Source organism: Echinococcus granulosus (assembly GCF_000524195.1).
Source record: "Echinococcus granulosus chromosome Unknown EG_S00127, whole genome shotgun sequence".
Classification (NCBI taxonomy): domain Eukaryota; kingdom Metazoa; phylum Platyhelminthes; class Cestoda; order Cyclophyllidea; family Taeniidae; genus Echinococcus; species Echinococcus granulosus.
In genome coordinates, this window is record NW_020170507.1 from 113,941 (window position 1) to 135,968 (window position 22,028).

The following is a 22,028-nucleotide window of genomic DNA, read 5'->3' on the forward strand; positions in this document are numbered from 1 at the left end:
AAGAGTCAGAGATCGACCTTTACAAACGATCACACAACGCGGGTAGGGGTTTTGCGTGTGAGTTCCTCTGTGTAGCAAAACCACTGCTTCTTTTACATTGTCTTTGTGTTTTTCTGCGTAAATACGTTTATTTGTTTGCTTGTGCAGTGTCATTCTTGAGGTTAGGATCACTCAGTAGGACCAGTCTCTTCACTACTCAGTTTCTCGCGCAGCAACATAGGTTCACGTTCACTCCAATCACTCGGCACGTCGTAGTCCGTGTTCAAACTGTCCGCCAACTTGGTCGGTAGCCGCGACTGTTGATCCTTGTCCGCGCCAGGCATCGATTGGAGCCACATTTGTACTTCCGCTGCACTTTTGCCTGTAGTCTCGTTTGCTACAGCTGCAGTAAAAAGTTGGAAATTGGTTATTGTACTATCCGATCGAACGCAAGAACCCTTTTGACTGGTCGGACTTCTGTCCTTTCTATACCATGTAGACTGAATTAATACTTGACGCCCTGTTAACTTCAATGGAAGAAGTTATTAAAGGCGGATTACTTTGATTGGATGAAATTATATTCTCTAAGCGCCCAGAAAAAGAATGTTTACTGAATTCGGAAAGTATGGTAACCTAACTTTCAGCAGGATTAAAAATGGATGGTTCAAAGTGGCCCAACCAATTGATGACAGTAGATCAATGTCTGATCCAACTTTTGGGACACATTGATGAATTAGTGAAATTCGTAGTTAACCAGCCATTGAAACTGGCTGATTTGCCTACACTAGATCTTAAACCATCTGACCAAATATCATGACTTTCGGACAAAAAATTTAAACTTCAAGAAGAGTAAAACTGAAAAATTTATCCAAAAGGGTAAGAAACGGGTTTTAGTCCATTCTCTCCCGCCTCCGTTGCTGTTGGTTGGTGAAAATATGTCATCATACAGGCTATTGCATTATCCTTTGTAATTTTCAGAAACTGTTAGGAAAAAGTAGTTTGCCACTAGACTGAACGATGAATGCTCTTAATTTGTACGGTCTGCATTCTTGATGCTACCTAATGAAGTTTATGATGGATAGAAAATGGAGTTGAAGCGTCATTTACTGTAAAACGGTTACCTTGTACAATGAGGGGCACGGTCCAAATTCATCTTTTCGTATAGAAAATATTATTCTTCTTCTAAAAGTTAGTAACGCAATTAGCATTTATCCTTGTCACTTAAATCTAGTAATTAGCAAACGTCGAAAAGATGAAATGAGGCCTGCATTGTTACAGTGTATTGTTGTGACTGAAGAGTTAACAAGACAGTGCATTCAAAGCTGCACCATTTTTTGGAGAGAGCAGTGGAACTGCATTAAGAAGTCGAAGATTGAAGGACATGATGAAAACAGAAAACTTTACATCCAACTTTCTCGTATTAATGTCGATTGCCAGTAGTAGTAATAGAAAAAGTAGCATAAACTTCAAAATACCACAAAAAGCTTTATAAAGTGGTATTTATATGTGATGGACCCGATTCAATTTTTGGAAGCCTTAAATAACAGCCACCAGATAAAATTTCGACGAAAGTGCATTTCTAAACGGCTTTCTAAGATAAAACGCCTTCTTTATTGTGAAAATGCGTGCGATAAAGCATCGGTTAGGAGGAATAATTTCTCACTCTCACCTCATCATTTAGTGCCAAATGGTGGTGGGGCGGCTGCTTCAAATGCCATCTACCCAATTCATAAAGCACTAAAAGAGCTAGTTTCGCGTGCATGTATCACAAGAAAAGTGGAGTGATTCTTTGACATATTTCTACTTGCTAGGCAACGCTTTCATCAGCATTTTAGTTAGTAGTTGTGTGCTTTAGTCCAACTATTTGAGTTTGATTTTGTGCAACGACAGAATCACCGTGGGATTTTATTGTATCTATTATCAAATTAAATAAGAATAACGCAACGATGCAGCATGGCGTTAAAATCTCAAGATGATTATAAAGCTCATTCTTCTCTCTTTTTCAGTGAAGCCTCGGAGCCCTACATTAATGGTAACGGAAAGTGAACTTGATCTTAAAGTACATCTGTCTTGATTTCTACTGCCAGGTGATAAACCTTAGCGGGGCAGACCAAGTTCATATGCCATGGATGGAAGGATAGGTTATGACCCATAACAGAAGGGCTGAAAATAGCGCGTAGTTTCGGCAACTATCCTAGACTTGTGGCCTTCGGGAAAGCTATTAACGACGGGAACGAAACCAGCCGTGAACAATCCGGAAAAGTTTATTACAGAGCCGCTTACCGTACCTGTATGAAGATACCAATTATGTGAACTCGTGATATCTACCTCACTTCTCTGCCAACTGGAGAGAACTCAGATAGATATGGCTGGGCAGCCCTGAAGTGAGATCACTGTGACGAGGAGGAAAAGGCTCGACATCCCACCTTCATGGAAAGATGTTAAACCCCGTCCCTTGTTACGTGACTCTGCTTTTTGGCCAGTATTACCACCACTAGCTATGGGCACACATAATGGCCGGTACATTTTTTGTCCCCTCATCCAGTTTCCATACAGGACGAGACACTAGATCTGGTAGAATCGCCAGGAGGGATCGGTGACGTTGCGGTCAAGTATCTCCTCAGTTGCGTGAAAAGTTGATGACTGACGTGGAATGCTCGAATTTCTTCTTTTCATTGGGATTTTTATCTATTTGCTAAAGAAGTCGCCTTTTTTCTGAATTCTAGGTGCTAACGGCAAACCATTGACCAGTAGTTTGGTAAACTTAATACACATTTTAAATCTAATCGGCGAGGACATGAAAATTGAAATTTTAGATTTACAAGCAACGAGGACCATCAAGAATTCTAGCTTAATTGATTATTAAATGCTCAAATTCACACCGCATAATTTTGTTTTCAAGTCTAAATATACCTTGTTGGCATACTTTTACACTCACAGCACATGATGGTGAAATGCGTAGTGAAGGTAGCAGCCATTCCAGTCGTTTCTTCATTATGGCAAAGAGTGTGTTTAATCACCTTATGAATTTTTAACGCATTATTTATAGTTTTGTCGGAATCAAATCCAGCAATATTTATTTCGCACTTCGGGGTCTCATTTACCTTATGTGAGAATTTTTTGGTGGTTATACAAATTCAAAAATATGGAACAGTTTGATGACAGTGCCAAACGCACATATTTGATACCTCATAGCTTATCACCACTACCTCGCCTATCACCGTAGTTTTAGTTGATGGTCATATTAACATTTGTTACTTAAGAAATGGATTTGTTCGCACCGGATCCGTAGGGGTTGGCTCATCTTACATCCAGTGGGTTAGTATCACTGCCTTAGTTTAAAATTAATGAGTTTAACCAAGTTTACAGGTTAGACAACTACTTTACTTACCCACTTCCTCCAAAGCGGCCTCAGGAGTCACTGTTTGTGATTTCACCACCAGATCCGCGTTCAAAAGGGGTGCAGTAGACCGTTCAGTGGAACTCGAAGGAGGCGGGATCACGCCGTATTGGTGACTGAGCACAGTTGCAGGTAGGAGGACTGTCATTCCGGGTTTGGGCGATCCACTACCACCTCCTGCACTGGCACCATCCCCCGCTCCTGGTTTTTCGATCAGACTCACATCGGCGGGACTGCATAACGGAGCGCCGTAGGCAGAAACTGACGCTAGCTGCGGCTGTGAGGCTCGTACACCACCTCCAGGACCTAGAACGACCGGTATGTAGTGATGCTGGTGGTGAGGGGTCGGTTCGAATCCAATCTCGGATATTGGCCGCTCTGAAAAGACTGTTTCTCTTGAGGTGGCTCTCTTCACTCCGACGTAGTAGGAGGGCATAAACTGGTGTCTTAAACGGTGGGTATGTTGCCTGGGGCGGGGGGTGACTGGTCCAGACCAACCCAGTGGTTCGAAGCTTATTGGGTAGGCGGAGGGATTAGAGAGTATTTGAATCGGTTGTGGTGCACCGGCGTGGGCAATCGAGAAACCCGAGTCCGAGTTACGGCCGGCTGAATTGCTCATAGTGCTACCATTGGCCGCTTTTCCCTCGGGGTGGGTACGCGCTGCGTCAGCGCTCTCAAAGGGATTCCAGTGTGGGGAATTCTCTACTAGTGATTCGTCGGGAATAGTGACAGACCGGTGGAAAGCTGAGCTGGGTGTCATTTGCTGTGCCAGTGCAACGGGTGGTAGGACTCTGGGATCTGCGGGGTACCACGCAACAGTGGGGATGACTCCGGTCGGTCTAAGATCATTCTGACCACCGAACGTAGCAGTTCCTTTTAGTTTTCTTCTATCTATATAAACAAAGAATTGGTGCACAAGATAATAATTAACAGGCATTCCATTCTTAGTGTAGAAGCTCAACCAAGGGCATAAAAACAGTTTCGTAAGTAGTATCCTAATTGCTCATCACTGCTTCAGTATTTCATGGAGAAAGAGTCGAGTATTCTAGCAATAGCCAACGTTCACAACCCCTTCAGTGGGTATAAGTGAGATTTATGCTTTGTTGCAGGAATGAAGCTGAATTTGTGAATAGCACACAAATTTGGAAAGTGAAGTTTCATCACCTATGAGGGAACGCAGGTGGCAAGTCAATGATTATTTCCACATACAGGACATCAAGTACCTTGACCTTCTACGACTCAGTAATAACTTAAAATGCATTCGCCTTTCGCATATGAATTGTCCAAGCGCTCTGGAGTTCAGGACTGGCGAATTGATAACACTATATAAAAGTCATTTTGAACTAACTTCATAGCAGACATTCCAAATTCAGTTGAGCCTCTTAGAAACACAAAGCTTGTCACTGAGTCCACAATATTGCAGCTTATACACTAATTATGGAAGACTCGAATCATTTGTTCCAAGCTGCTAATTCTCTGTTCCCTTTGGAATAGCACGCCAAGGATGGTCCTAAATTCGTTTTTCTTATTGACAGGGTCGGTACCAGCGTCGTGTATGCGTTACATAGGTTCCTTATAAGTTTATAGCGGCTAATAATAACAAATCGCTCCACGTGTAGATTATTTAGTTGAGATTAATATAGCAGATGTAGGATCTTCTTCATCCGAGGTGGATTATTATGTTTTTTTAGTTTTTTGAGAAGCGGCCTCGCGTAAAACGATGGTATATTAGAACAGTCTAAATCGTTTATTGGTAACCTTTTACCTATATGACCCAGGCAACAAAAGGGCTAAATACTTGAGACTAACTCGGACATCTTGTAATTACCTAATGAAGCGGTTCACATAGGACATTAATGTTTCCATTTACTGACGGAGTTCTGCCACCTCCCGAGGAAGAGAGGGGTGAGAGCAACCAGATGTGAAAGTGTTGACCAGGCCGAATGCTACAGCATCGTGCATCGAAAAGTATTTTACTGTTTTGTGTTTGAATGTGGTGCTTTTTCTCCGTATTCCTTACAATCATATCACCCCTTCCTTACACGACCATTATGACAGGAATGGGCGAAAAATTCTGACTTTTTAGAAACGTACTCTATGTGCGAAGCTACGATGAAGAAACGTCGCATGTCATTGCAAAACAGCTGAAATCTTAAGTTAGCATAATGCTTTACTAGGAGCATGCCTGTTTCCTTGGCCTGAGGTGAAAAGCCGGAGTAGTTTTATAAAAACGATACAAATGTGAAAGAGACGGACTAGACATTGTTTGGAAATGCCTTTATTTTAGCGCCTGATTATAAGCATTGGCATGCACATATGCACCCGCCAAGGCGGAATTGATTGAATCAAGTCGCGCTCAGAGAATGAAGACATGAAAATGTTTACCCACCCTGGCAGATGATCTTTCAACATCTATTTTCGCTCGACTGGTGCACGTATCCATATTATCTTGTTTATTTTTCGTGCAGAGGTTAAAACATCGCCTAACAAGAAGCAGATTGTTTTTTCCTCCTAGTTGCTCCATCAGTCGGTTTGTTGGATTACACAACAATCGGCTTCTGTTTTGCAATTCATTTTACAAATGGGCTAAATATCAACAGGTTACTGAATCACTTTACACATTCTGGTAGGTATAAATCATCTCATTTCAAAGGAGACCAGTTACTGTCAAAGTGAGTCAGAAAACGCAGGAAAGAGTAAACTTACCTCCGTGATGCCGTTTGACAAGCCATTTGACGCAGCAGAAGCAGTTAATTAGCATGGATAGGGCGAGGGCTACAAAGGCAGTGATGATAATCATTTCTGGTGTCCAGAAGCCCCCTGGAAAAAGAATGGGGGTGAGTAAGCACCATTATTTGCAAAAGGTCTCTTTTCTTTTTTCTACCTAAAAAAATATGCCCTTTCCCAGAAGAGAAGAAATGAACCCGGGTGATAGGGAAACCGGCTTGTTGATTTGTCACGAGTTGAGCCACTGCTATTGCCCATTTAGCCACTTAAGTCAAGCGCCGGTAACAGAAGGGTATTCTTTTCAGTAGTACGCATTTCCATCATCGCTATTCCGACTGCCCGTTGGTGGCATAGTGACCTGATCATACTACTAGTCCTCCAGGTTTCTGGTAGGTCAATAATCAACCCCCTTACAGACTTGTATACCTTAAAACTTTCGCTAGCATCAGCGCTAGTCTCCAGGTAGGGTATCAGAGTCTAAAAAGGGGTTCAGTCGTCGTATAAACAGCTCTAGTGACCTCCCACGGGAAGCTACGCTGATTGAAGTCCCGTTCAACCCTACGTGCGCTGAGTCACTGGGCGGCTGCGGTGGTGACGTTTCTGACAAACACGTACTCTAGTGAGGGAGTGCCGTGTGAACGAGGGGAGGTGGTGGTGGTGGCGACGGAGAGGGCGCAAGTGGCAACTACTTTCCTGTGCCCACGTCAGCGCAAGACCTGTGAGTGTATGCACACAATCGCTCACGCAAGTGTCACATTGGCGTCAGTTCGGGTGAAAACACAAACAATAACGTGACTGATGGGACTTGAAAGTGAAATGGTGGCCACTGCGCCCTTTCTCAGGTACCTTAACTTCTCTGCAGTCGCGTTTGGGCACCGAGATTCTATGCAATGTCACCGGAGGAGAAGATGGTCATTTAATGCTTTGTGGAGATGATTTGAATTTTTACCTCAATTTGTAATCGTTCTGACTACCCAAAAAATTGCGTGGCATTGAAGAAAGAAGGATTTCTCTTCCACATTGACTGAGTAACAAGTTGGGTGCAAAAGCAACTTATCCATAATGTTCAGCACTAATATTCTTCAGACTTTAATGCTGTCGGTTTTTTTACCTCACAGGGGATTCCTTACGAGATTAAATTCAATTTATTGGGTTGATCTGATAGGAAATCTGGGTAAAACCGACGTTATGGTGTTGCCGACACGGAGACCCTTCATGAATGGTTCATCAGGGTTTAGTAGTTGAATCAAAATCCAATCCAACCTTTTCGTAAATCCACACGCAATTTTTTGGGATTTCACAGCTAAATAAGACTGCTACTATGTTTTCAAGTTTGAACCAGTCTATATCCACATTTTGATTTGCTCTGCTTGTTGTTATACATGGGTGCTTAAAATTTCAAGGAAACAGATTGTGCACACAAAAAAACATGTTGGTAGAATGAACTGGTTTAAAAAAGGTAAATGCAAGAAATAAAGTCTACGATTTCAATACACTGAAATATTTTGATTTCGGTGTTTGTAAGGAACAGGTATTGTCGCGAAATGCGCAGAAATTTTGAGGTAACATTTGAAAAGCTTATTCATTCGTAATTTCTGGCAAAATTGAAAGCAGTCAAGTAATTTTAATCTTTTCTTTAATGAAAACCAAAAAATCCATCATATGTAATGCCCTTTAGTCCCATGACAATCTTCCATTCTCGAATATGCAAAGCGAAAAACCTTAAGCAAAATATCAATCCAAACTATTATCGCCAAAATCAGGATTTAAATGGTGCCAATCACCCCAAATAAATGACTTTTACGATCTTAAGAAATCCTATTTATGAATTTGAGTGACAAGGTATAAGTGATTATGGCCCATAAAGACGAGTTTCCCTAGCATTAGCTGACAAAATGGCCTAAATAGCATTGACAGCCGGCTTTAAGATGATTGTCTTTATTTGGCTCTTAAATTCAAAATCTTGTTGTAAGGTTTATTTATTAACCTATACCAACAACATGTGTGAATTATGGAGGCACCTGTTGTGTGTACAGTGCACATTTGCGTGTGTACGTCTGTGGCCATTGGAGTAACGACCGCGACGGCCATTAATCGTAGGTAAACTTCTAATTAACAATCGTCAAGTTGCAATTAGTGAATGTGTAAAGTGTAAGGTCAGCCAACCCTAGCTTACCTGCCTGCAACTGCTCACTGCTGTCAAAATGCTGCAGAGAGCGGAGACATGAGGGGAAGAAGCATATTAATCAGACTTCTGGTGCCTTGCAGGAGACAGGAAGGGGAGCTTCACCAGCCAACTTTCCTCACTCCACTGCAAGCTGATGCCAATGAAAGTGCGTTCTTTAGACTGAGACCCAAGCTAACGCCATCATAATCACCCTTACCAGTGACTCAGAAGCCTGCCTTCCAGTTTGCCTCCCAACCCGGTACTTTCGCAGGGTGCCGCAATAATTACTAAATTTCCGTCTGCATTCGGAGGCTAAAAAGGGGGCTTCGCATTTGGAGGATCTCAAAGGGGCGATGAAAAGGCAAAACCTTGAAACTGTGGGCAATTGCGTAGAAATTACAGAATTCGCGGTCCAGACCTATGTCAAATTTGCTCGTGGCATGGGAAATGGCTGGTGAATGGCCTATAACTTCGAAGTAAAAAATAACAGGATGAAGGAGCTCCTGTCTGCGCAGCTGCTTATGGATGGCTGTTTATTGAAATGCCCATTAGAAAAGAGTTATTACAAATGGTATGGCCGCTATTGTGCAAGAATATATGCTCTATAACAGACTAGCTATTACTTCTGTTTGTTGTAACTTCAAACATTGAAAACCAACGCTGGGTAAGTTGCCAAAATTTAGACAACATTCTTCATATATGTGAACTTCTACAAGTTATAGGCAATCGTTGGCACATTTCACATCATAGGACAAAGTATTCGAAAACTGGAAACTGATACCAGATTGTTCTGCTTGTTACAACTCCAATAAACCGGCAGCAATAAACTAGGTTACAAAACAATCTGACAGTACAAAACTAGGTGAAAACAGTTCTTCTAAAACCCTCTAAGGAGGTCATTGTAATGCGTTGGTTGTTCAAATCCCGGTTTTAGTAAAGGGGTCACATACATGTTCCGCCATTGCACCTTCGCCGGGTGGGCTGGTCCCCGGGCAAATCTATACGTACTATATGTCAACAATACTTATTCTACCTGACTATTATGTCTTCTTTCTTCTTCAGAGTAGTCTCAGGCTGCTACAGTCATCATGGTCACAAACAGTGGGGGCATCGTCAGGAATGGTTCAACTAATAATCAGAAACAAATTTCTCTATCGTGAAGCCTATCTTTTTATTTGGCAATGAACCATCGAAATATTGTCTTCATTAGAACCACTATGGAACTCGACAAGGCTTATTGTATATGGTATTTTCCCATCCAAAGCAGAGACCATTGAGCAAAATAAATCATCTAGAAAAGAGTCAATGAATCAAGTAAGGTAAATACTTGGGCACCAGCTTAAAAATATGGAAAACTGAGCATGCTGTGGGGCACATTACTATCATAATGGAATCACAAAGTTGATCCTATTGTATGTATAGGCCCTTGATCAAATACATGGCCAAGGCGAAGGGACCTCAATTTCAATCCACTAAAATAAAAGAGCCTCCAAAAAGAACTTTCTCTTAAATAAACATTGTAAATGGTGAAAAATTTGAAAGCATAATTCCATTCCCACGTATATATAACGAAAACGTTGCTGATCATTTCTGATCTTAATAATTAGAAAGCAGCTACTCCAAGTAAACATCACAGGCAAAAATTTTGAGAAAGAATGGAAGATTAAAGTAAGTCACAGAACTCAAAAGAATCCTTATTTAAGGGACAAATTTTATTTTTATGGACCAGTTCTTATTATATTGTCCCCTTCAACACACATTAAAAGTATTATGACTGGTGATGGTTGTCATTCTGAGGGTTTCTCCCATGCCTAGCTCAATTCCACCGTCAGTGGTTATGGCTCAGATGGTTCTTTACACCATCGAGAAAAAATTCTACGCTGTCATCGCCTTTGTCAATCAAGCAGCCAGCTACCGTGGGAGTTATTATTGTCAGTTGCGCTTACCAACTCGTCCAAATGATGGGGTGTGGCGCTTGAGAATTGACTTTTGCAACATGAAAGTGCTATACCAAAGGAGTTAACCTTCATCCATCCACCTATCAATCCATGCTTATTTGAAAAAGTCTCCTGACACTAAATAATGCGATGATATGCGGGGTGTTTGGCTCCACTAGCCAACTTGAGATCACGTCAGCTTTTGTGCAGAGGATAGGAGCAAATGAAGCTGTCTATTGTGCTGGCTTTATTACGCAATCAAACGCAAGCATTGAAATCATGGGAGAAGGTGTTTTGGCAGTCGACAATGTTTTCATTCAGTCATCGTCAAAAATGGAGGCACTAGTCTTAGCTTTAGGTCTACGTATTAAGAGAAATAAGGCAAGATGACCCCAAAAGACGCCTGGTGGTGAGGTGAAAATGAACTTTATCATCGATCACTGTCTCACCACTCAAGTAAAAATGGCAAAATTTTCTAACTATACACGGAGCAGACTTTGCTTTAGTTCATTTCTACAGCCTGTTTGCAGAAAGAGTTTATGCACAGTTCACTAATGTGTTCAAATTTGGCAGAATTCGGTCATCGGAAAATAAACAAGGCTGGTTTTCTTAGACTGACAAAACACCGGATTATGGTGACTTATATAACTACATTCAATTCCCATGGATCTAACCATGGGAATGAGGATGGTTTGGGTTGCGGAATACGTCATAGATATTTATTCGCTATGAAAACGCAGGCAACACCGATTCTTCAACTGAGAACCAAGGTAACAGTAAATGGGATATGTCATTCTGATTAATACCAATGAAACATCGATTGTGATATCATATATCTTATTGCACTCCAATCAGAACTCAAAATGCTTCATGCTAGTGGTGAAATGCCAAACTAATTACATTGCGCCATGAAGGGACCGAATTCGAAATAAGGTAAATTTCACTGACAAATCAGCTGCCATAAAATCAACCCGGAACATTGAACTCACTTTGGTTGTTAACATTTTAAAAACGATGGGAAAGCGGCCTCACAAGTACCTGAGGAAGAAGTTCGTAGAAAGTTTAACCAGTGTGCACTGTCATCACCCCTGTTCGATGAAGCGATAATTAAAGCTTGCGTTTCATTTGTGGTTGTCCCATGATTCACAGTTGTTCTTCTTGGTGAGGGTGTCGTAGTTGTTGTCGTGGTGGCTGTGGTGGTCGTAGAAGTGGTAGTGGTTCTCGGTGGTGGAGGTGGGGCCACTTTATTTCCCTCCGCCTCGGGCGGCGCTTTAGCTTTCTCTCTCAACCTTGTCCAGTTCGTTTTACCCGCCGCGCTGTGACAAGCAAAACCCGGATGATGCCAGTCCACCCATTCGGGTGTCACATGCTTCAGTGTGTACTCATACACAATCTCTCCACTGGCATGGATGATGCTCCTGCACGCCACTCCTTCCAGTGAGGGAATAATTCGGCAGCTGCCCTTGCCGTTGCACACCTCCTGCGGTCGACAATTCTGAAAGCAAAAGGTGTCCCTAGGGACAGCAGGGCAGTAGAGACTCATGCTGCTTTGTGCCATGAGAGCACCAGTCTCGGAATTGGAATTGATATGGCACCGAATGATTACACTGTCGCCGAGAGCGACACTCTCTGAGGAAAGAAAAAGGGAAAGGGGAGGAGGAAGGGTGTAGGTTATCTTTGAGGGGAGAGAGAGAACCCCTAATGGGTACTGAATAAGAAGGAGGAGTGGGAGGAGTTGTACTGACGATAGTACTGTGGATGCTGAAGTTGCTGATCGCCGCCACATGGCTCTTGTACGCGTACTATTACTGTTATCGTTGTCCGTAGATTTGTTCAAATTCTGAAATGCTTGTGCGTACGTGTGCGTGCGTGCGGTATGTAATGCCCAGGTTAATGTAAGCTCCTGTGATTGCCCATCGCCCGGTCCCCGCTGCAGCGGCCTCACGACCCCGGTGTGTCAGTCTATGTGTTTATACACGCACTGGTCGGCGAAACTATGCCTACCTGCTTGCCGCCCCCTTAGCCCTGTCTTGTGCATGCGTATGTGCTTCTACATTAGTGAGTGTGTTGCGTGTTTATTGGCTTGCGGTTATGGTTAGCGCCCGCTGATTGGTTGTGTGCTAAATTTGCACACACACATACGCACACTCACTGAAGTTACTTGTGCTCCTGCCTTTTCATCACTGTCGAATAGCCGGAGTCCCAGGCGCTAGCGGATCCATGCGCATGGTATCGAAGGCCACTGATATCGAGCACTTGAACTTTGGTTATGAACAGACAGTTTAGTCTTGCTTCTTCATCGAACCGACTTTGATGGATCGCTTGTTGAAGGATACAAAAGCACTCATAAGAATAATTTAATTCATTAAGATTTTTTCCCCTTAATCCAAAAAATCATTTTTTTTTATTAATTTACTTGTATGTGTCTGAGGGTGTGATGCCTCTCTAATTCTTACATAGAGACATCAATTTACCATCGTGTTGCCATTGTTGCATCACCTTATTGCTGCATGCAGCTTTTTTCTGCATTAGCCTTTAAGCTCCACAACTACTTCTTGAATTTATAAAAGGAATTTAACCACACAGTTTGGGAGAATGATAACTTATTGGTGCATTAAACTGTTTGCGGCTGTAATTGGGTTTATTTCGAAATATAACCTATAGCACACCACCAGTGTCACGCCGCCACAATACACTTACCTATGTGTTTCCTTTTTATGGTGCCTCGGACGTCAAAACTACGCCTAACAAACATTTTTGGGGATTCAGTTCTCGCGTCACTCGTCGTCGGACCACCAACAGCATCATCGTGATGTGCATAGTAGACCACGCCTTGTCTAGGAAGGTTGATTACAGGACAAAAGCCGAGATTAATGTTTGTGGACGCTTTTGGCGGTTTTTTATAATTATGAATGCACCCAAACATGCATGGATTAAACGATTGGGGTTAGAAAACCATCCATTTGTCAAAGTTGAGCCTTCATCAGTAAATACTGTGTGACGGTTGGTGGGTATGCTTGAAATGAACACCCAAATTAATACCCTAACCGAATCGTTGTATTAAAGTAACATATTTATTAGATAATGAGGTCCATAACTTGTGCTACTGCGGCGACCGGAGGCTCCCCTGGAGACTAAAGAAAGCACATCGCCCAGACACAATATACATCGGCAACGTACAGAAGGGCTTAAGTGGGACTGGCATGGCCCGGCAGAGGTACACTGACGGGCCCCCAAGTGGTCGTTACCAAAACTGTGAGTTAAACATACAATTAAATGATTGTACTACTACCAACTTAGGGAACATCTACTTTTATATTCAGCACGTATCAGCAAGTTCTGACAGAATGCATAATTCAGTTGACTGTTTTAAACATTGAAATCTAAATTAAACACTAAACAAATTCATGTGGGGATTTGTTTCACAGAAACAAATAACCAACATCCTTTAATCGTCACTACTGTCTCTGGTTCAAATGGACTTTAAAATACTTTGATGAATATGCATGTTTGTTTATGAAAAAATGATTATTTTACAGAGCTTGATAGTGGATAAATAAACAATTGAATTAAAATCCACTATTTTCTAGGGTTAGTCACTTGACCTCGCGCATGTGCGTGCATGGATGTTTTCGTGCCTGTCAGAAATGTTCTACGGCACCTGTCGGACGATTGGCCGGTTGCACTGAAGGGGTATTAAATTTGCTTCACTTTATTTCACGCATCCTTTCATGATTTCGTGCATAAAATGATATTTTTTAGTTAGGTTTGCCATCAAATAAATGAACCGCTTAACAGCTATTCGAGTGTTTGAAGAGAAGGAAGAGCATTTGAATAGTCTTAAAGTCTCACAGTACTACTTCAAGTACAGGATTTGGCTTGGCATTACCCTTTAATCTATACTTTGATTAGTTATGATAAGTCAAAAGTGAGATTAATTTGCCTTTTTCCTTTTTAATCGAAAAGTAAGCCTCATTATGAGGGACAAAAACATTGGGTAAGGGTAAATGGGGCACAAATGTAAACAATTGAAAACAATCCATCGCGGCGGATGCATAATGTAGTTGTAGAGGTTATATGATCACCACAGCGGACTTTATCACATGAATTAATATAGGCAAAATTGTCTCTACTGTGTTTTTCTTTTTTTTTTAGTTCCGAGAAGAGAAGGGGTATGTTTGTTGGCGTTTGCTGCAGTAACTGGATAAAGTTGCGCCACATGAAAAAGCGCAGACGAAAAGGAAGTTTTCAATTATATCAAGCCCTCGTTGTCCCCCCGATGACGTTTCAGTTTCCATCCGGTATTGCATCTTGAAATTGACTGAGTCGATCTGGTTAGTCATCTGCGCTGGCTGGGTTCTTAAACTATTAATGACTACATCCCAACTTCACTGTCAATGCTTTTAGGAGCTAAACGCAGAAGTTAAGCTATCTCCATCCACCATATTCGTATAATTCTTTACTTGAGACCAGTCTCTACATCGTTAAAAAGCAGCAAAAAGACCTCATGCAATTTCCTCGACTACAGACTTTTGCCTTGACTGGTATATACTAGTTTCTGCGAGAACAGTGCAACTGTTTAATCGACAATTTCGTTAGAACTAGTTACACCACGTGATAGTCGGGGAAGATTCATTTCCCTGTTAGAAAATTCCCATCCACTGGCTCGTCATGACTGAGACAAATACAGAAGGAAAAAATAACCATCGGTAACCGGTTGTAAGAAACCTGACTGCGCTAGGCATCACTTCTTGATTTTGTGTGTCTGTAGCCTCACAACGTGCCTGAATATTTTCCTTCATCCCCTATTTGGCGAGAGTCTCAGACGAACCACAGCTTATCCATTCTCTAGCTGTTTAACCCCTTTTCACCGTATGATCCTAAACATTGCCAAGAGTTTGGTTATAGTGAGTGGAGTTTGGATAATCTTATCAAGTCAGCCATATAGACGGTTTCAAATCGTCCCCGTGAAATTACTATATCCTGTCTATTTTCCAACAGTCTGAAGATACAGTCATTTACGGTAATTATACTGACCCTTAGACTGAATGTCAGCGATGCGAATCAAGACCTCACAAGTGCGCATACACACGCACATTCCGGCGTCGAAGTTTGTTTTTCGTGTAACCTTCTACCGGGCGAAATGCCAGGCAGGATGGGCAGAGCTGCGAACCATTGTTGTACTCTAAACCTACTACTAATGAGGTTACATATGTAATATTCAGGCAAAAAATGCCAACCAGAGCTATCTTTAGGGCTACGGTTTCGGTGTCGATGATTAAAGACCATAGTTGAAAGGTGCTGAAGTACAAAAAATGACCACACGAAATGAAATAACCGCAATACTGAAAGTTTAAAGCACAAATTGGTTAAAATCTACCTTAACTTTTTAACCCCCTCTTTCAATAGGTTCTTTCTGAAGCAGGAATGAGAAATTGCAGCGTCCAAGTTATCCTGGAAGGCAATTGTCAGCTATGTGGATGTAAAGGAAGCCTTATAATTAGAGTAAGAGAAGACTGAGCGTCCTATCCAGGTAATGAACGCAGCCCATGCCACCAAAAGGGAGGTTGGATTGTGGAAGGCTTGATAGCTACTTGGAGAAAAGAAATCATTTTAAATCATTTTAAATTAAAAAAAGATGAATAAATTTGTTAGCGTGGTTTATTTTTCTTTTTCATTTTATGAATGAATAAAAGCTGGTCAGGTCTTCCTTTGCATCCAATTTATCGGGATGCAAAATAGAGAGTGAGATAAACCTTGATAAAATCGTAACTATTCTTGGTTATCTGCAAGTCCGGTCAAGAGCTTTCTAGCAGTTGAGACCTATTTTCCAATTGAGAATTTGCTAAAAAGCATCACATTGGTTTCGAACACTTCTGCCAATACAACTTGTTTCGAGACTATGACAATCTACACTACAATATGTTTAAATTTATTCGAGATATAATCCCTAATTCACCAAATAGTGAGCCACAATATACTGCCTGTAGCAGGACTGTCTTTGAAATACCGCAAATTTTCCCCACCCTCTTGAATGTAAGCAGGTGATGATGACGTTAGTAGTGCCGTGCATGGCGCGGCTCTATCCACAAAAAAGATAGTTGGGGTCGACTAAATCACCTGAAAGTTGACTTGGGCAGCTCTTTGCACACTTCACCCGATTACACAACCCCACTTTAGTGATGAAGGCAAAGTTTGCAGTTTGAAGACTTCACGACTCAAGTGGGGCAAAGTAGTCGCGATTTGATTTTCTCCCTCTGGTAGTGGTGCTAGTGCATAAATAGGTAGCATAAAAAGGCATCGGACTGGTAGGGAATCCACCTAATAGTCGTGGCCTGAAAATCTGTCCAGAGTGGGCTGAAAGTTAACTCGTGCTAATCAACTGTGATTACTTCGGTCTTAGTTTAATGAACTTCATCGTCTGAAACGTAGAAAAAACTGAGGAGGAGAAGTATATGTTGGCTGTATTCATGGAACTGCTCACTTGTACGGAGAAACACTAGTAACTGCCGTTAAGTCTAACATTTCATTTAATTTCAGTAACGGGAGAAGGACAGATATCCCTTAAAAATAGACCATCATGAGACCATGGATGGCAGTATAGATACCTAAAGTGATCGCAAGGAATACTTGAGCAAGTGATTGATTTGAACGTGCTAATTAAAATGTATGCAAATTTCATTCGTGTACCTCTCCCTTGTTGAAATATAATTCGTCGAATCTCAATAAAATGCCTCTAAAGGCTTTTCATGACTCGAAGTGGAAATGGCTGTGGCGTGAAATTTTGGAGTTAATATGAAAAGGTCACGGGGAGGGGAGTGTGCAAGTCACGCTAAAGCTAATTTTAAACATTTAAGAAGATAGCTCCAGTTTCAAATCATCCAAACAATGAGCCATGCAAAACTTCAACCGTTTAAACTGCACAGATTCCGTTTATTTTGCAAACAATCAAAAAAATGCACCAATGTGAGGAGAATTAGAAGCTCGAAGAAGATTCATTACAAATTCGCAGAAGTGCTGGGAGAATAGTAGCACTGATGGAGCATGCGTAGAGCTTTATGCCATCGGCTAGGAGACATGCATAATTGAAAGAAATATCATTTTGTTACACAAGCATGAAACCGAGTCACAATTGACAGCTTGACAAGTCGAAAGAGAAGCCAGCTTCACAACGATGCAGTAGATGTGGTTGAAATAACGATAAGTAGAACAAAAATGCTTTCTACAAAAGTGGTCCTTAGTCACGCATCTAACAGAAAAGGAAATGTGAGGAGCACCGAATGAGGCCTATTAAATTCACTTCACTTTTGAGAATAACAAGAACGCGGAGATTATACTATTCCATAAGTAAAAATTTATTATGTAACGCGTCTGTAGAGCGCTTTTTTACTGGCCGTACTAGCCCCAAAAAGCGATTAAACTTTAATTGTTTGCTTAACTCTCGGTTTTGCTAGCGGACCACTTAGGGGCTCCGCCATTGCACCTCCGCTGCTCAGCCTGACCTCCGAGCCGTACCAGTAGCCCCAACCTCAACTGCAAGTCGATACTACACATTCCACCCCAGGATTATGTCTTCTTTCCCAATCAGGGAAGTCGCGGAGCGCCACTTTACCCATAAATGCTAGTAGTTTATCGAGTTTGATTCTTAAACCAAACATAGGAGGTTCGTACAAACCCCAGCAAAAGAACATAGTTGTTGTATCCTTAGCAGAAATTGCATTCAGATGGTTGCCCAATTGATCACTAAAGCGAAAAAATTAGGTGAGAGCGAAGTAGCCGCATATTTTTCACTGACTAGTGTAAACCCGTCTATCTCATCCCCTCAGAAAATTCAAATCCATTCTGAAATTATTTGTACAAATTAACCTGCATATAAGTCCTCAACTACTTCGGAAAAGCGGATTCAACAGTACACAGTAGTTTAGAAATCTGGCCGTATACCCTGCTGGTTTGTTCCAGCTTCTCCAAGACGGTTAAAACGAAACACCTAAACCCGACTTTTGAACTTTTTTATTCAAACAGAAGCACGACCCACGGATGAACGACCAAAAAGGTGGCAACCGACTTCTACACGAACAAATGGTGGTCTCTCCACTACTACCTCCTTGATAATGACCATTTCTCCAAAAGGTATGCATTACATATGCATCGAACTGTAATGTGCAAATGAAAATACGCCTACCAATTTCTCATAATATCTCTTTTTACTACAATAGTTTTGGGTAAATTCTCCATCGTCAGCACATTGAGGGAGTAGGTGACCGTTCGGTCTCCGGCCCTTGTTCATGGGGTTTCGTGAGGTCAAGGGTTAAGGGGGAGGAAGGAAACTGTCGGCGGCGCATGACTAACCGAAAACAGGATTTCTCCTATCTAGCCAATCTTTTCGCGACAGCAAATGAAGTGCAGAAGGGTATTTGATGGGTCTGGCAGAGGTCATCTGAAAAGTGGTTTATGTGTTTTGCTTTTTGGTCATCTGGTGGTCTGGTGTAGAAGAATTTGACCTGTAACACTAGATCTAACTATTGAAGGTGCGAAAAAATCGCACGAGTTTAAAGGTGGCTTCATCACCGCGAAAAAGAAGGGCTGAATGACTAACAGCACGGACCACTTTGAGCCGCGAAATCACTTGTAGGATCACAAGAGATACCACTTTTTGTTAACAAGCTATATGAATGATCCAAATAAAATTCCGAGTTAAAGCAAGGCTTGGCCAAAACCTAAATAAAATAACCACCCAAAAGAGGAGGAATGAACTTCTAAGTAAATCGGAAATTGAGGCTGTTATTCATTTCTAGATCGGTGGCATCACAGTACCCAAGGCTTAATAGCAATTGTAGGGTAACTACCGTACTCCATCTGTAATCCTGGTTAAATAATGCTGTCACGATGGAAATGCTTTGATTGTTGATTTCAAAAGGGCTACACCACGTTCTCTCTGAGAAGGGAAGCCTTCAAACTTATTCACATGGCATGTTTTAACAACGCCTTCTTGATCTTTCAGACCTTAAATTCTAGTCCCAAAATGTTATTTGCAGAAAAATCCACTTGATGACGTCTTCAGTCATGAGTCAAACAGTGAGCGCTTTCGTGAAAAGATATATAATAAAAATGAAACTGTTTCATCTATACAAAGGCTAGGCTCCAAAATCCTGACGAAGTGCGACGAGGAATCCGAGAATAGGGCCAGTTTAAGATCGGAATAGGGTTTAGTATCTTTTTAACAAATAGAACTAAACTTGACTGTATCAACAGCTAGGACTTAAAAATTTGAAGTACATCTCTGTTCCCAAACCAGTCTGCCAGGTGTTGATAGCTTGGCCTAGGAAACAGTTTACATACTATGCTTTTCAACTTATTTTAACACTTTCCTAATTTATGTATGAAAATGCATACATGAACATAAGTGACAAGTAAAATGAATATTAAGGCAATTTTTTGTCTCAACTCATTTAATAGAGTAAAACCGGGGCTTGTTGGTCAGTAAAAAAATAAGAAATTCAATCGACTAATTAGCCATTGTAGAACTAACTTGCATAAAAAATAGAACCGGAAGTCTAACCGGATGAAGTGTATAGTGAGGCTAATTGATGAACGCATAAAGTGTGTTGTTTCCTAGGGCGAGAATTCCCGATCGGGAGAGCGAGTTTTTTCCACATTCAAATTAAGCGAGGCATTCAAGGTAGAAGGAGGTCACAGTGGATCATTAGTGGCCAAAGTGTCAAGATTAGACGTAATTCTAAACAACCTAGCAAATATATCAAGAAAGTTTGGTAGCTGGGCCAGTTCCACCGGGCGTATTAGATGCGAGTGCTAGAAGGGTATAAGGTATCAGGTCACGGTAGAAATGTCAATCTAATGGGTATATTACCATAGTATCGCGTGTGATTTATTCCACTTGACATTTTCTCCATCCCTCCACATAAATGAACGCTAATTTGAGTAATTCATTGCTTTTTTTAACTGGCTATTCATTTAAGCTCCATACTTCAGCAAAGCGTTTTACAGGACTCCCAACGGATACTGGAGTTTGGGGAGATCTACACAACGAAGAAATATTATATTTTTGTGCCGAATTTCAGTATGTCGGGTCGAACCAATTAGCAGACGGTCAGCTGGCTTACTTATTGAAGAAGTTAGGAAAGGGGTTTTTCAGATTCCTTTTCTATCATGTGCTTTAAACAACACAGCGCTTTTGCACCTGCTTTTCTAGCGGCAATTAAGCCTATCGATGTACGGTAAATGATACAGAATCAGAAATACTGAAATCGAAGTTATGCTAGCCCCTTTGCATACATAATATCAAAGTGAAATGACGTTTAGATAAATACATAACAGATTCGCTACCAGCGTCATATACCTGTGACATAATTCCAGCAGTGCGTGCGTGTGACATGTGTCCTGTATCAGCTTATAATAACTGGTTACGACAAAATGCGTGGCGCAAAGGGATATTTTGAGCATAAGACTATTAAATGGGTGCAGAAAATAATTAGTTTTGGGCGGATTACTGTGTCACTTCAGTTGAATAGCAGTAGTTGAAATTTTCAAAGAAATAGTGACTTGCAATCAAGTTGGAACAACAGAGCATCTGAGGGGTGGTGGTTGATTTCCCTCCGGGACTCTGGTAGTGAACGTTTGATCTGAAGGCTCATGCATAAGAAAAATCAACTCATCTCGCCTTAGGATGCAAATCCTGGTGTTACGCAAGGAGATGTAAAGTGGCTAAAGTCAGTAGTCTCCATTTTTTTATTCATTGGCATTTAGCAGAAAACTGTAGTTCCGAATAAAGGAACTCAACTGTGCTTTGTAAATCTCTTAATGTGGTCAACAAGACATGGAACTGTAGGAAGTAATGAAGATAAAGTACCGGATAAAGCAGACGCTTCAAGGACATTCCAAAATTGAAAAAACTGCATTAGAACCCATAGTCAGACAAGTTACCAGGCGACACGATTGAAGTAGGAATCTGCTCAGCTCCTGAGTTGAAAGTAACGGACCTAATCTAATCAATTAGGGGCCACAATTGCATGGTAGTTCAGCATAAAATCTCAATTACTCTAGTGTGGGTGGTTTGAATACGCCCATCGTCACTACAGTAAAAATCACAGGGATCAAATAATGAGAGAATTATGTGATATCCTCATTAGGTGTATCGGTATGTGTTATAGCATTTCATTTTTCGATTTTGAAGCAAAAAAACTTGCTTTTAATAATACAGCTGACCAAAGGCAGTTCTCAACCTGTTCATTGAGAAAGGTACGCGAATTGGAGCACCAAGGATTTTTCAAGTCAAAACTAACTTAATCGATGAAATCTAGAAAGAGCTGTTTTCGAAATCAACACGGTGGCAATTTCGAATCCCTTCGAAATACTTCAGTATTTAATTGGCGTTAACAATCACACCACAGTAAAGAAGCGCTGCCTTTGAGAGACGCCGCAGAACACTACTATTCATGACTCAAAGTGCCTGCAATGCTCCTTCTCTTACTCATCGTGCAGTTGTCAATATGGTTAAAACAAATTTTGAGGGCGTTCATTCATAAACCAGGAGAAAGATGGGTGCGTACAAACTATCACCATAGATGTTGAACACCTATTTACAAATAGTCAGTAGAGGTGGCACCTGAAAATAAATTGTTCCTTGAGAAGCGCCCTAAAGTTAGTTCTGCTTCTATTTCTTAATTTCGTTTTTAAAACTAATTCCGAATCTGTCAAATTGGCTGTGTGAAAAACGTCCGCTCATACCGTTTAGTCACACACACACCCACTACTCCATCTGAACACTTCTGCATGCCAAGCTACTGCAACGGACTGTCAC

General features: G+C 41.3%; 1 protein-coding gene across 1 annotated transcript; it reads right to left on the reverse strand. All coding sequences in view use genetic code 11, as the record gives it.

The window, feature by feature from the left end:
* Positions 1 to 167: 167 nt before the first annotated feature.
* Positions 168 to 15,386, reverse strand: EGR_08997 (hypothetical protein; the record flags this gene model as incomplete). The annotated part of the gene is made up of 6 exons (XM_024498246.1): positions 168 to 382; positions 3,371 to 4,270; positions 6,086 to 6,199; positions 11,249 to 11,839; positions 12,911 to 13,047; positions 15,346 to 15,386. The coding sequence occupies 6 exons, from the start codon at positions 15,384 to 15,386 to the stop codon at positions 168 to 170; spliced, it is 1,998 nt and encodes a 665-aa protein (XP_024347343.1).
* Between the last annotated feature and the right edge of the window lie 6,642 nt (positions 15,387 to 22,028).